The sequence below is a fragment of the Dendropsophus ebraccatus genome, chromosome 3, assembly GCF_027789765.1.
Source record: "Dendropsophus ebraccatus isolate aDenEbr1 chromosome 3, aDenEbr1.pat, whole genome shotgun sequence".
In the NCBI taxonomy this organism is placed as follows: Eukaryota; Metazoa; Chordata; class Amphibia; order Anura; family Hylidae; genus Dendropsophus; species Dendropsophus ebraccatus.
The window spans coordinates 123,213,426-123,225,714 of NC_091456.1; the positions used below are offsets into that span (position 1 = coordinate 123,213,426).

At 41.6% G+C, this 12,289-nt stretch overlaps 1 protein-coding gene across 2 annotated transcripts in view; it reads right to left on the reverse strand.

The window, feature by feature from the left end:
- MEGF10 (multiple EGF like domains 10) overlaps positions 1–12,289 on the reverse strand; it is a 96,896-nt gene that overhangs the window by 52,677 nt on the left and 31,930 nt on the right. For both annotated transcript variants that reach the window (XM_069962623.1, XM_069962624.1), the window contains exons 2-4: positions 8,600–8,730; positions 6,878–6,979; positions 5,529–5,629 (exon numbers count right to left, since the gene is read on the reverse strand). In XM_069962623.1, the coding sequence (XP_069818724.1) occupies positions 5,529–5,629; positions 6,878–6,979; positions 8,600–8,712 (316 nt within the window). In that variant the 5' untranslated portion in view covers positions 8,713–8,730. The remainder of the gene's footprint in view (positions 1–5,528; positions 5,630–6,877; positions 6,980–8,599; positions 8,731–12,289) is intronic.

Genomic DNA, 12,289 nt, shown 5'->3' on the forward strand with positions numbered 1-12,289 from the left:
ACTACCTCAACCCAGACACCACAAAAAACAGGCATGGCCCTATTACTGCGGCACAAACAATGAGTGCTGCCAGCACTGACTTATTACTAAGTGGAAGAAGACAACATGGCAGGAATGGCCAGCAGTTAGCAGGTATAGATTATGATAAATATGCTATACTTCCTTCTACTTTTCCACAAATAATATACATGGAAACTTTGTGACTTCCTTGGTCTTCAGTTAAAGGGGTAGTGTGGCGGTAAAAAATTATTCACAGACTAACACACATTACAAAGTTATACAACTTTGTAATGTATGTTATGTCTGTGAATGGCCCCCTTCCCCGCTTCCCACCACCCCCACCTGTGTGCCCGGAAGTGTGGTGCGCTATACTCACCTGTCATGTGCCGACACCCGTCTCCGATCTTCAGCGAGTGCAGTGTCTTCTTCGGGTGGACGGAGAACAGCTCCGACTGTCCCGAATGCCGGCCGCCCTCTGCAGCGTCATCCGATGCTCAGCCGCGATTGGCTGAGCATAACTGTGCTCAGCCAATCGCGGCTGAGCACGGTTGTGACGCGGCGGAGGGGAGGCGGGCGGCAGCGACTCGGCCGTCCGTCCGAAGATGACATTTGGCACAAGATGGTGGACGGCCCTCGACACGGATCAGGTAATGTATAATGCACCACACTTCCGGGTACACGGGTGGGGGTGTTGGGACACGGGGAACGGGGCGATTCACAGACATAACATACATTACAAAGTTGTATAACTTTGTAATGTGTGTTATTCTGTGAATAATTTCTGAGCGCTGCACTACCCCTTTAAGTGATTAGTGGCCTAATACAGCATGAAGCGTTATGTTTGAACAGCTGCTTATACAATCATACTAACAATGCCAAACTCAAATTGGGGAAACATTTACTTGGAATTCTCTCAGAAATTAGAGCTGAAATTTCTGATCCTTATAATAGATGGAGTTGGCGTTTGTAGCCTCTCTCTAGCACTAAAGGGTTAATCCTGAGTCCCCTCTCACACTAGGAGTTAGCTTATTATTTGAGTTTGGCTCACTTAACTGGCTTGCTGCCACCCAGAGTTACCAACTGAAGGGAAAGCTTGGGCACAGCAGCTGGCAGTATACACTATAGTTGTGTTTATGTAGTATTACATTTGTGCAGAGCAAATGAAGGAGCATCTATTGTTACACAGACCAAGATGAATCCAGTTCATTAAAAAGGGACACAAAGTATGAAATATGTTTCACCATGAAAGCAGAGAGGCTGGCTAGCCACTGTTTTCAACAAAAATATGTATTGTCCCAAAAGCTAAAAGTCAAATAAAATCCCTAGGGCTTGTAATGTAGAGGGTGTGTTATAGGTTATAGTTCACCCTCCCTGCCAGTTCTCCGTACACCATTATCCAGATTTCCTTACAAAGAAAGCAAAGAAAAATACATGGAGCTCCAGCTTCCCTCCTAGCATATTCAGATACTTACTAGAGCAAAAGGTTATGGGTGATAATCCTTGTATGATGGACCATATATATTATACTGGGCACACTTACATACAAGATACGCATAATACTGTATTGCTGTAGTAATTTAAGTTAGGAGCTCTATATAGTGTCCTGGACAAGCGTCAGAAAACGGCATGTAATGCTATGGCTCAGTCTATTTGTATATCACCACGCTCAAACACAATAATGTGCTTCCAAACAGACGTATTTTATTGAATGTAACTTTTTTTGCAGTAGAATGAATCCACAAGCTTTTCACAGAAACATAATTTACAAAAATGTATATCACCCAAAGTGCTATAGAGGCGGATTCCTTAGGATGGTAATTCAGTCCTGCTCCTTTCGGAGTCTGTGATCATCCATTAGCATGGCCGAGGACAGGCAAGGCGTGCAAACACGCAGCTGAATGAACATTTCAAGAGCAATGCTCCCTTCCTCATGCATACCGCAGTGCAAACTCCCACCACCATACATAGTATCTCAAATCTCGCGACACTTGTTTACTAAAAACAAAGCAGATAGTTACACTTCATTATATAAATAGCAATCATTGCAATTCTAAAGCCCCTATTACACGGGTTGACTATGAGGAGCAAACAAGCGCTGTCAGTGCTCGTTTGCTCCTTGTTCCCAGCTCGCTGCTGCCACTATTACACATGGCAGCAGCGAGTGCTTGTCGCTTAATATATAGCAGCGGTCTGCTGCCACTGCACCTATTCCGCGGAACAACAGCAGCAGATCTTTGCTGTATGAGTCGTTTGTCTTTCAACAATGTTGAAAGACAAACGACTGCAACGATCAGCCAATCGTTCTTGTCGGCTGATCGTTGTCTTCTATTACATCGCCAATAATCGTTCCGTGTCATAGGGTCTTTAGTAACATTTACTATCTGCTTAACATGAAAGGAATAATGTACAAACTACACTAAGCAGATAGTAAATGTTACTAAGAATTGCAATGATTGCTATTTATATAATGAAGTGTAACTATCTGCTTTGTTTTTAGTAAACAAGTGTCGCGAGATTTGAGATACTATATATGGTGGTGGGAGTTTGCACTGCGGTATGCATGAGGAAGGGAGCATCGCTCTTTAAGCGTTCATTCAGCTGCGTGATTGCATGCCTTGCCTATCCTCGACCATGCTAATCGATGATCACAGACTCCAAAAGGAGCAGGACTGAATCACCATCCTAAGGAATCCGGCTCTATAGCACTTTGGGTGATATACATTTTTGTAAATTATGTTTCTGTGAAAAGCTTGTGGATTCAATCTACTGCAAAAAAAACTTACATTCAGTAAAAGATGTCTGTTTGAAAGCACATTGTGTTTGAGTGTGGTGATATACGAATAGACTGTGCTATGGCTGGAGTCGAGAGCCTCCATTATACATGCACCTTGATCCCAGGTGTGCTCGTTGCAGTGATTTTAAAAGCAATCATATGGCTCTTATTTATGTGCCCTTACATGGATGCATTTGTGCCTAAGAGTACATTCACACCCCATGTCTGCCCTTCCGTCTAGAAGGGAAGCTGAGCTAGAGCCTGACATGCTTATTGACTTTAATGGACCAAATGGATTCTAACTGTGACTCTGATTCATTTTCCAAACATATACACTTTCTGTACATTCTCGAGTCCTGCACAGAAAGCATGTTGGGAAAATGGACCAAACTGAATCCCAATTAGACTCCGGTTTCTGCTTTAGCTTCTCGTTTTCACAGCTTGTTGACTCGAAACCAACACAGAGCCCAATGAAACGGCAGAAAAGTGGTGTCAATGCACCCTTACCCGGCTATGTTTACACTATGTAATGGGCATATTTCATAACAACGGTCGTTGTTGTGCAAATAATGGTTGTTGTTTCAAAAATAACGGCCATTGTTTGCACAACAATGACTGTTGTTATGAAATACGGCCATTGTTTTTACATAATGTTAACATAGCCTTTAGGGTATGTATTAACAATGGTTGTTGTTTGCCGTGTCAAACAACGGCCGCTGTTTGACATGTTCCTGCCTCAGATACTTCCATATTGGCCGCAGGAACATTATTTTATTTTATTTGGTTAGCAGGCACATTTGGGTGCACCTGAAATCCAATTAAACATAAAGGTTAATACAATGTACAGTCGTCAGAATGGCCATACATTGTGTGAACAGAGTGTGGACAACGGCCATGCAATGCTGCCTGGGCTGAAAAAAAGGGCTGCTGTTTTCATAGAAAAAAAGTACTGTGCGTGCACATATCCCCATAGGTCATCATTCTATTGTACTCTTCAATCTTCATTTAAATATTTTGACTTATTTTGGTGATCCTGGTGATTACATATCTTATTATAATCTACTTCATTATTTTATGCTTATTTTTCCTTTTCCTCACAACATTTTCACTATAGTACACATATGGTAAGGCAATAAAAAGTGTTACATAAGTTCTGTAAGTTCTACCATGCTAGGCTAATGCATTACTACATGTTTTTTTAAAACAGGGATAAGGAACCTTGGCTTTCCAGCTTTTGCAATACTACAACTCCCATCATGCCTAGACAGCCAAAGCTAAACCTTTGGCTGCCTAGGCATGATGGGAGTTGTAGTTTTGCAACAGCTGGAGAGCCAAGGTTCCCTACTCATGATCTAAAAGTTGTTAAAAGTCATACTATATTTTTATTTACTTTGTGACCCATACTGTATGCTGACAAGTTTAGTTAGATTTCTATCAAGAACTCTTGGGACAGTGTTCTCTAATCATCTGCTCATGTCAGTCACTGCCTTAGCGTCACCATACAGGAGCATGAACATCAAATCTAAAGCAAATAGAGACTTCTCCATTCCTGTGCACTATACGTTATAATGGATGTATTCTCCTACACAGATGTCAATCACTCCTGTCAGCCAGGCATTCTGCTGCAGTAAATCCTTAGAAAATGATGTGTATAACTTTCAAAAGACAGTGCCATAAAAGATGACACATGAAGTTTAGATAAAGTGATGAGATAAATGTAATTTTTATCATTCAAGGGATGTAAAAACATACTGATCCTTTTTTGAATGGTTTATATTATATACTGGCGTAAAGTTAAAATCCTTTTACTGATAAAGGGATTGCCACCATATACCCTTTCAGATCATACTGATATAAAACATTGTAGACCTGCATTACATGATTACAAATGTATTACTAGATTAAGCATCCTCTGGTGAAAACAGCTGATCTCTGGGATAAAGAAGAAGGTATATAGGACAAGACAACCGTTTCATCTTAGTGTAATTTATCTCATATCTTCAAAAAATATTCAATATTTTTAATGTTAGCAACATTTATTACCCTTCCCCCATTATGAATAGAATACATGTAGTCAGTGCTCATAATTACCACTGAACAGAAATGTGGCCATGCCTTTATGCATAGTTGGAAGAGTCAATCCCGGCACACATCAGGTAGAATTCTGCTTACTTTATTGGCATAACAAGTGCAGTATGTACAGGAGGAACTCCTGTACATACTGCACTTGTTATGCCAATAAAGTAAGCAGAATTCTACCTGATGTGTGCCGGGATTGACTCTTCTACCTATTTTTGGGATAACTCCTACCACGTGCACCATCGCTACTACAGAGTGCCGTCTTCTATCAACACAATATTTATGCATAGTTGGACATCTTCCACTAGACTTAGAAGAAGCTTCCATTGGTTTATGAGAAATAAATAAAGTTTTTGTTAAGAGCCCACAGTAGGGGAAGTGGTGAATTTAATGTCTGAGTGATCTGAAAAATGCTTCATGGTCAGAAATGACCACCTCAATCAACAGATGCCATCGATAAAACCTCACAACCCACAATGTCATCACTTTATCATGGCACCAAACTTTCTGAGCCATAAATAGTAGGCACTGCTATCCAAATGCTCATAGACTATATGCCACATGGTGAGACTAGTAAAGGCAGTCGTGAGACCAGCTGCACCACTATACCTCTGCTAACACTGACCGCCACACATAAACCAGGAAAAGTTGTTAAGATTTCTGGAAAAATACTTACGCACACACATGTCCTTGCTTTCATAAAACCCAGGACAACACTGAGATTTGCGCCGGTACATAGTTTTTTCTCCACGTCTATATGCAGTGCGGTAACTAATTCTACAGAAAACAGAAAAGTCATTAGAAATCCAAAAGTATCCCAGGATTTTTAATAAAGTGCATATGCATCAAGGTTATATTGGATTGTTAGTGGACGACTATACTTTCAGCTCACTAGGACAGATATAGTGCCTCTCTGGATGTAGCAGTATAAGTCACTGAGGAACGCCCTATATTGAATTATATCCATCTAACATATTTACACCAGAGGACATGTTACTGAGTTGGGCTTGGTTCACACTGCGTTTTTGCAGTCCGTTTAACATATCTGTTTTTAAATGGTTACTTTTAACATACACAAAATTCATACATCCGTTTTTCCCCCCATAAAATGTATACATCAAATGGACTGTATAAATGCAGTGTGAACTCAGCCTTATTATTTTGTCCAACTTATTTATTGATTTATTTATTACTAATAACTAATCTGGAACAGGTCTATGACTCCCTATTAAAGATACCTTGTCAACACTATACGAATATATATTTTACCCCATTTCCCGAATCTGCAGAAAGATACCCAATATGAAGTTCTAGATTTTGTTTTATACAGAAAGTCTTTTTGTGAACTTGTTACAGTCTGTATATTTCCTGAGGTACTGTATATAAATTAGCCAAAAACAAATTATGTTCCACGCAGGGATATCCATAGAGAAGTGGTAACATAAAAGTAAAATATTAAAACGGCTCCTCATCTAGACACCTTAGAGTTTAGACAGTCGAACCTACCAGCATTACAACAAAGCTACAATGTTGCATATAAAGCTAGTCAAGGACTAGTTAGGAGGGGAGGGGGAAGGAGGGGGAGACAGAGATAAAGGCTCACACACAGATTTTTGTGTCAACAGAAAGCAGCAGCTCAGAACTGGGCGAAGGAGACTGAATAGATAATAACAAGTTTGGAATTAATTGTTAGTCACCATGGGCAGCAGCATATGAAAAGTTATGTTTCAGTGGAATACCCCTTTATATCATTATAGGATTAAAGAACAAACTCCCCATACCACCTTTAATCCAACCACTGTCGATCACATCCCTCCATTTCACTTTCTGCAAGATTCTTGAACAGCAACAGTGGACAAATGTTATGGTAAAGCAATTACCAAGTGCCAAGGAAAGGTACTGAGTAACGCAATTCAAAGGTTACATGGACAATACATGGATAACAACTGAAAGTGATAATACACAGGCTGTACTGGGTAGGCCTGATTCTTTTATGAATGGACATTTCAGAAATGACTGGCTTACCTGTGTCTTGTGCATTTAAACCAATTTAATATATCTGTGCAGCTGGTGTAATAGACCTGGTCAAATGGATGGGCATACGATTCCTGAACTGTTACAGAGTAGCTGTAAAAAGATGTATAGTAACAATTATATTTATATGCATATCAATTCCAACAAGAAAACAATGTTTGGAATTACTCTTATGCCCATAGCCGCACTCCTTTCTCATATACTGCTAATGGAAATTTCAGATAAATAATGACATTGAGCTGGGCTGTCTCTATAAAACCATCTCCTAAACTCTGGTTTAGTTAAAACTAGAAATTGGGAGATCTATGATAAGTCTTCATCTGTGCAGATGATTTAATTTTTACATAAAGTTATCTCTAAATTGGAAAGTCATACAGAACTGTCTATGATCATAGATAATAAACATGAAGGCCTTCAGATGGGAATCACAGGATCACATGGCACTTTGTAAAACAACCAAATTTGTATAGAAGTGATCAGAATGAAATTAAGTTATATATAAATATAAGCATATAAATGTGTCAGAAAGTTCCAAAATTTTGAAATTCCCATTCAACACCAGAAGAGTTTGGGCATACAGTATTACCACTGCACAATTTCTATAATTTTTTTTTAGAAATTGATAGCTTTATGCATATGTTTTATACCTGTTTACATCCAATGCTGGTATAAAAAGTAGTTGATGTGTTGAATCATGAGACTACAGAGTTGGCTGTAAAAATGAGAAATTGAATATCCTAAGTGATCCTTCCCCTCTCATATGTTATTGTTTACTAGCATTTCACACAACTCAGTTCATGGGAAATGGTGAAACAGATGGAAAGTGAGAAACCATATAAATCCTTCTCCGACTCAAGGCATATGTTCACCTTTGAACACTGTTTCATAGTTTACAAGTCATTGCCATTAGTCCTGGAGGCCTATTTTTTAGGAAGCTTCAGGACTATATAGGTAGCATTTTCTTAGTAAATTGCTTTTCTTTGCCGCCTCCCAATATACTGTGGGTGCAGATTTATCAAACTGTGAGTTAGAAAAAGTAAAAAGCAAAGAACTAGTTGTAAATATGAAATCAGCTTTGCAAAAACATCATATGTTATTCCCAGTCTATATATATTAAGAGAGTAACATAAACAATCATTGGAAAGGGCAGCACACAATGTGAATGTAGATAGATCAAATATAATAATTCACGTCTGCAGTGGAGACCGCTGGTTGCTACAATTTACATCTGAAATAGCCAGATGCCTATTTCCTTGAACTGGTGAAATTTACTTATTGTCCACTGGCAATGTAGCTCATATGCACTGCAAATGCATCTTCCTGCTTTATTTATATAAAATACAGAGAAAAATATATTTTTACAGGATATCATTACTATATTACTGTGCTATAGTGAATGATGATTCAGGCTATTTACAAACGTAAATATGTATAAAAAAAAGAATAATGACAATAAGTAATAATGGATCGACTAGTAATTGCTAAATATATTATCATGGAGGAACCCTAAAATATGTTATTTATTCCCAAGGAAATTTGGTGTAGGAGCACATCTGAGCTGGAAAACCCCACTGTGAGCTTTTTTTCCTTCCAAAATGACAGACACCAAGACTGAATACTACAGACCCCAAAGGGTTCAGTGTAATGCTGGTGGTACATCCACACATTCTAGTTTCTGTCTGATATCAGTTATTCCATTAGTTACAGACTTACCTTTCCCAGTGGCTACACACGTTTGGATCTTCGAGATTAAGAGACAAAGACCTTCCAAGCCATTGGTACAAAACTAGTGCAAAGAGCCCATAGCAGTGAGATACTGGAAACATCTTCTTGCATGAAATGACCTGTTGAAAGAGACATTACATATGATTGTATGTAGCAATTGTAACTAAGCAAGAAAGATGGAGTATAAACAACACAGCATTACAATGAAATGATGGGTACCCGCAAGAATATACAGTAGATCATGTCCTAGAGGATATTACCATCTGTTTGCAATAAGGTCTAAAAACTAAGTGTGACATTAATGAAGACTTTCCCACTGGCGTACGCCAGGGAGAAGAAGCAGATTCGCCCCTACCCTCTGGGGTGCGCCAGCTGTATCCCCCACTCTCCCGATGGGTGCATGGCAAAGCAGGGAGGAGGTGTGGCCACCTCTTGCACCTGATTTACACCTGCTCGCAGGTGTAAATCATTGCAGAAATCTACACCTGCCCAGGAGGTCAGGCCAGTTTCACTTAGAGGCGTGCAACTCTTAATCTGGAGGAACAATTGGTGGAAAAATAAAGCACCATATGATTAGCTGTATAGGCATTGCTTCTAGAAAAAGTGTGGTACAGAACTGCGTATGGTGGCACAATGGTATGGTCTTGTGGGGACCACATTTAAAAAACTGTCATGTGCAAGATTAATCTAACCTGCTGATAGCCCCCTTTTGTGTGCTCAGGGGTGGCGAGGAGGAAGGTATGTCTCTTACCTCAGTTCACATGCTGTTAGCAGTGTAATCCTTGGTCTAGAGCACCGTTAGGAGCACTGCCCCGCCTCCATCGCGTGAGCCAGCCCACCCACCTTATAAATTTTCATTAGAAGGAGCGGGACGGCTTGCATGATGGGGGCAGGGCAGTGCACCTGACTGTGCTCCGGACCAAGAATTACATTGCTAACAGCAAAAGAACTGCACGGAGGAGGAAGGTAAGAGACCTTCCTCCCCCTTGCCCCATGCACAATAGGGGGCTATCAGCGGGTTAGATTTATCTAATCTGCTGATAGTTTCCCTTTAATGTGATCAACTTCATACATCAACATCTCAAACAATTGTTGTGCGTACAAAGTCTACATCAGATGAAGCTGAAGTCGTTTCATGACTGTGTTGTCTGTTATTATGTTTACCGCTGGGTGAAATTATAGATCACTTTTCTGCACACTGCTATTATACTACAAACAACTCAAATTAAAAACATATCAGAATTTGTTTCCAGTTTGTTCACAGCAGCAGCAAAATATAACAAAACATCTGTGTACTATCATTTAATATGCCTTTGTTTGCACAGTGTTACATATGACATAGTGTGGGAAATAAAGCGGTGGCGGTAACACCCCCTTATTAATCGCATATTTGGAGCAAGTCATGAAAGGAGAGGTATATAATGTGTTGGGCATGAGCAGAACAGGGGTCTTGCAACTTCTTTTAAACCCTAGTTGTATAATTAAGAGCAGAGCTGGTGAAAAATCCATCCTGTATATCATCAACTAATGTAACCCTGCCAGCTGGGGCCCTGCATAATGTATTGCTGATACAGGCTATGTTCACACAACGTTTTTTCAGCTCTGTTTTAAAATGACGTCTGTCATTTTGAGTCTAAAATAACGGACGCCATTTAGCAGCCTGGCCTCCCCTTAGTGCAATGACTGGTGTTTATACATTATTCTAGTTTGGGTTTACTAAATGGCCTTTGGGTGCGGCTTAATTGAAAAGTCCATTGAATTTAATAGTAAAAACGGAGAAAGAACGGTGACAAAAGAAAAACTGTGTGTAAACAAGTAATAAAAAACGTCCACTGTTTGCAAAAGACGTCTGAAAATAATGATCATGTTCATTATTTTGATGTCCGTGGTAAAAACGTCCGTTATTCAATACATTGTGAGCATTGGACATCCGTCTTTCCATTGACTTCAATGCATTGCCATTGCAGTCAGTTAAATCCCACCTAATAATTAGGTATGCTCTGTGCCCCAATATAATAGTAAGGTCCCTATATAATATAGGCACCTCTGTGCAGCCCCAATGTTAGTATAGACCCTCTGTGTGCTGCCCTCAGTAGTATAGACCCCCTGTGTGCTGCCCCCAGTAGTATAGAAAGCTGTGTGCTGCCCCCAGTAGTATAGAAAGCTGTGTGCTGCCCCCAGTAGTATACAGACCCCTGGGTGCTGCCCCCAGTACTATAGACCACTAGGTGCTGTCCCCAGTAGTATATACCCCCTCTGTGCTCCCCCAGTTATATATACACCCCAACGTGCATCCCCCAGTAGTATATATACCCCCTGTGCAACCCCTAGTAGTATATATATCCCCTGTGCTCCCCCAAGTAGTATATAGTCCCCCTGTGCACCCCCTAGTAGTATAAATATCCTGTGTGCCCCCCAGTATGCTTTCCCAGTTATACTGTATATACCCCCGTGCACCCCCCTCTATATAGAATAGCCCCCCCTGTACATCCCCCTCCATATAGAATAGCTCCCCCTGCATCCCCCCATATAGAATAGCTCCCCCCTGCACCCCCCCCATATAGAATAGCTCCCCCTGCATCGCCAATATAGAGTAGCCCCCCTGTACATCCCTCTCCATATAGAATAACCCCCCCTGTACATTCTCCCATATAGAATAGCCCCCCTGTGCTTTCTCCCATATAGAATAGCCCCATGCACCCCCATATAGAATAGCCCCCTGTGCATCCCCCCATATAGAATAGTCATCCTGTGCATCCCCCCATATAGAATAGCCCCCCCTGTGCATCCCCATATAGAATAGCCCCCCCGTGCATCCTTCCATATGGAATAGCCCCCCTGCATCCCCCATATAGAATAGCACCCCCTGTGCATCCCCCTATATAGAATAGCCCCTCTGTGCATCCCTCCATATAGAATAGCCCCCCTGTGCATCCCCCCATATAGAATAGCCCCACCGTGCATCCCCCCATAAAGAAAAGCCCTTCCATGCATCCCCCACATAGAATAGCCCCCTTGTGCATCCCCCCCATATAGAATAGCCCCCCTGTGCATCCCCAATATAGAATATCCCCCCTGTGCATCCCCCCAATATAGAATAGCCCCCCATGCATCCCACATATAGAATAGTCCCCCCACTGCATCCCCCATATAGAATAGTCCCCCCTGTACATCCCCACCATATAACCATATAGAGTAGGCCCCCCATGTACATCCCCCATATAGAATAGCCCCCCCTGTGCATCCCCCCATATAGAATAGCCCCTCTGTGCATCCTCCCATATAGAATAGCCCCCCCCCATGCATCCCCCCCATACAGAATAGCCCCCCCCCCGCCATGCATCCCCCCATATAGAATAGCCCCCCCTGTGCAATCCACCCATATAGAATTGTCCCCCCTGTGCATCCCCATATAGAACCCCAGACAGCCCCCCCGCCACTCTGTGGCCACATGTGAAGGGGTTTAAAAAGAAAAACACACATTCTCACCTGTCACCTAGCTCCCAGCAGCTTCTTCTTCGGGCCAGATCTTCAGTCTGCAGCTTCTTCTCCCTGCTGCAGTGTGGCGGCGGTGGCGGCCTCTCTCCTCTCTCTCCTCCCAGGTCCTCAGCAGCGCGCCAGGGAAGCAAAGTCACCGCTGGGGGCCTGGCAGAGGTGCCTACAGACGTGCCTGCACGC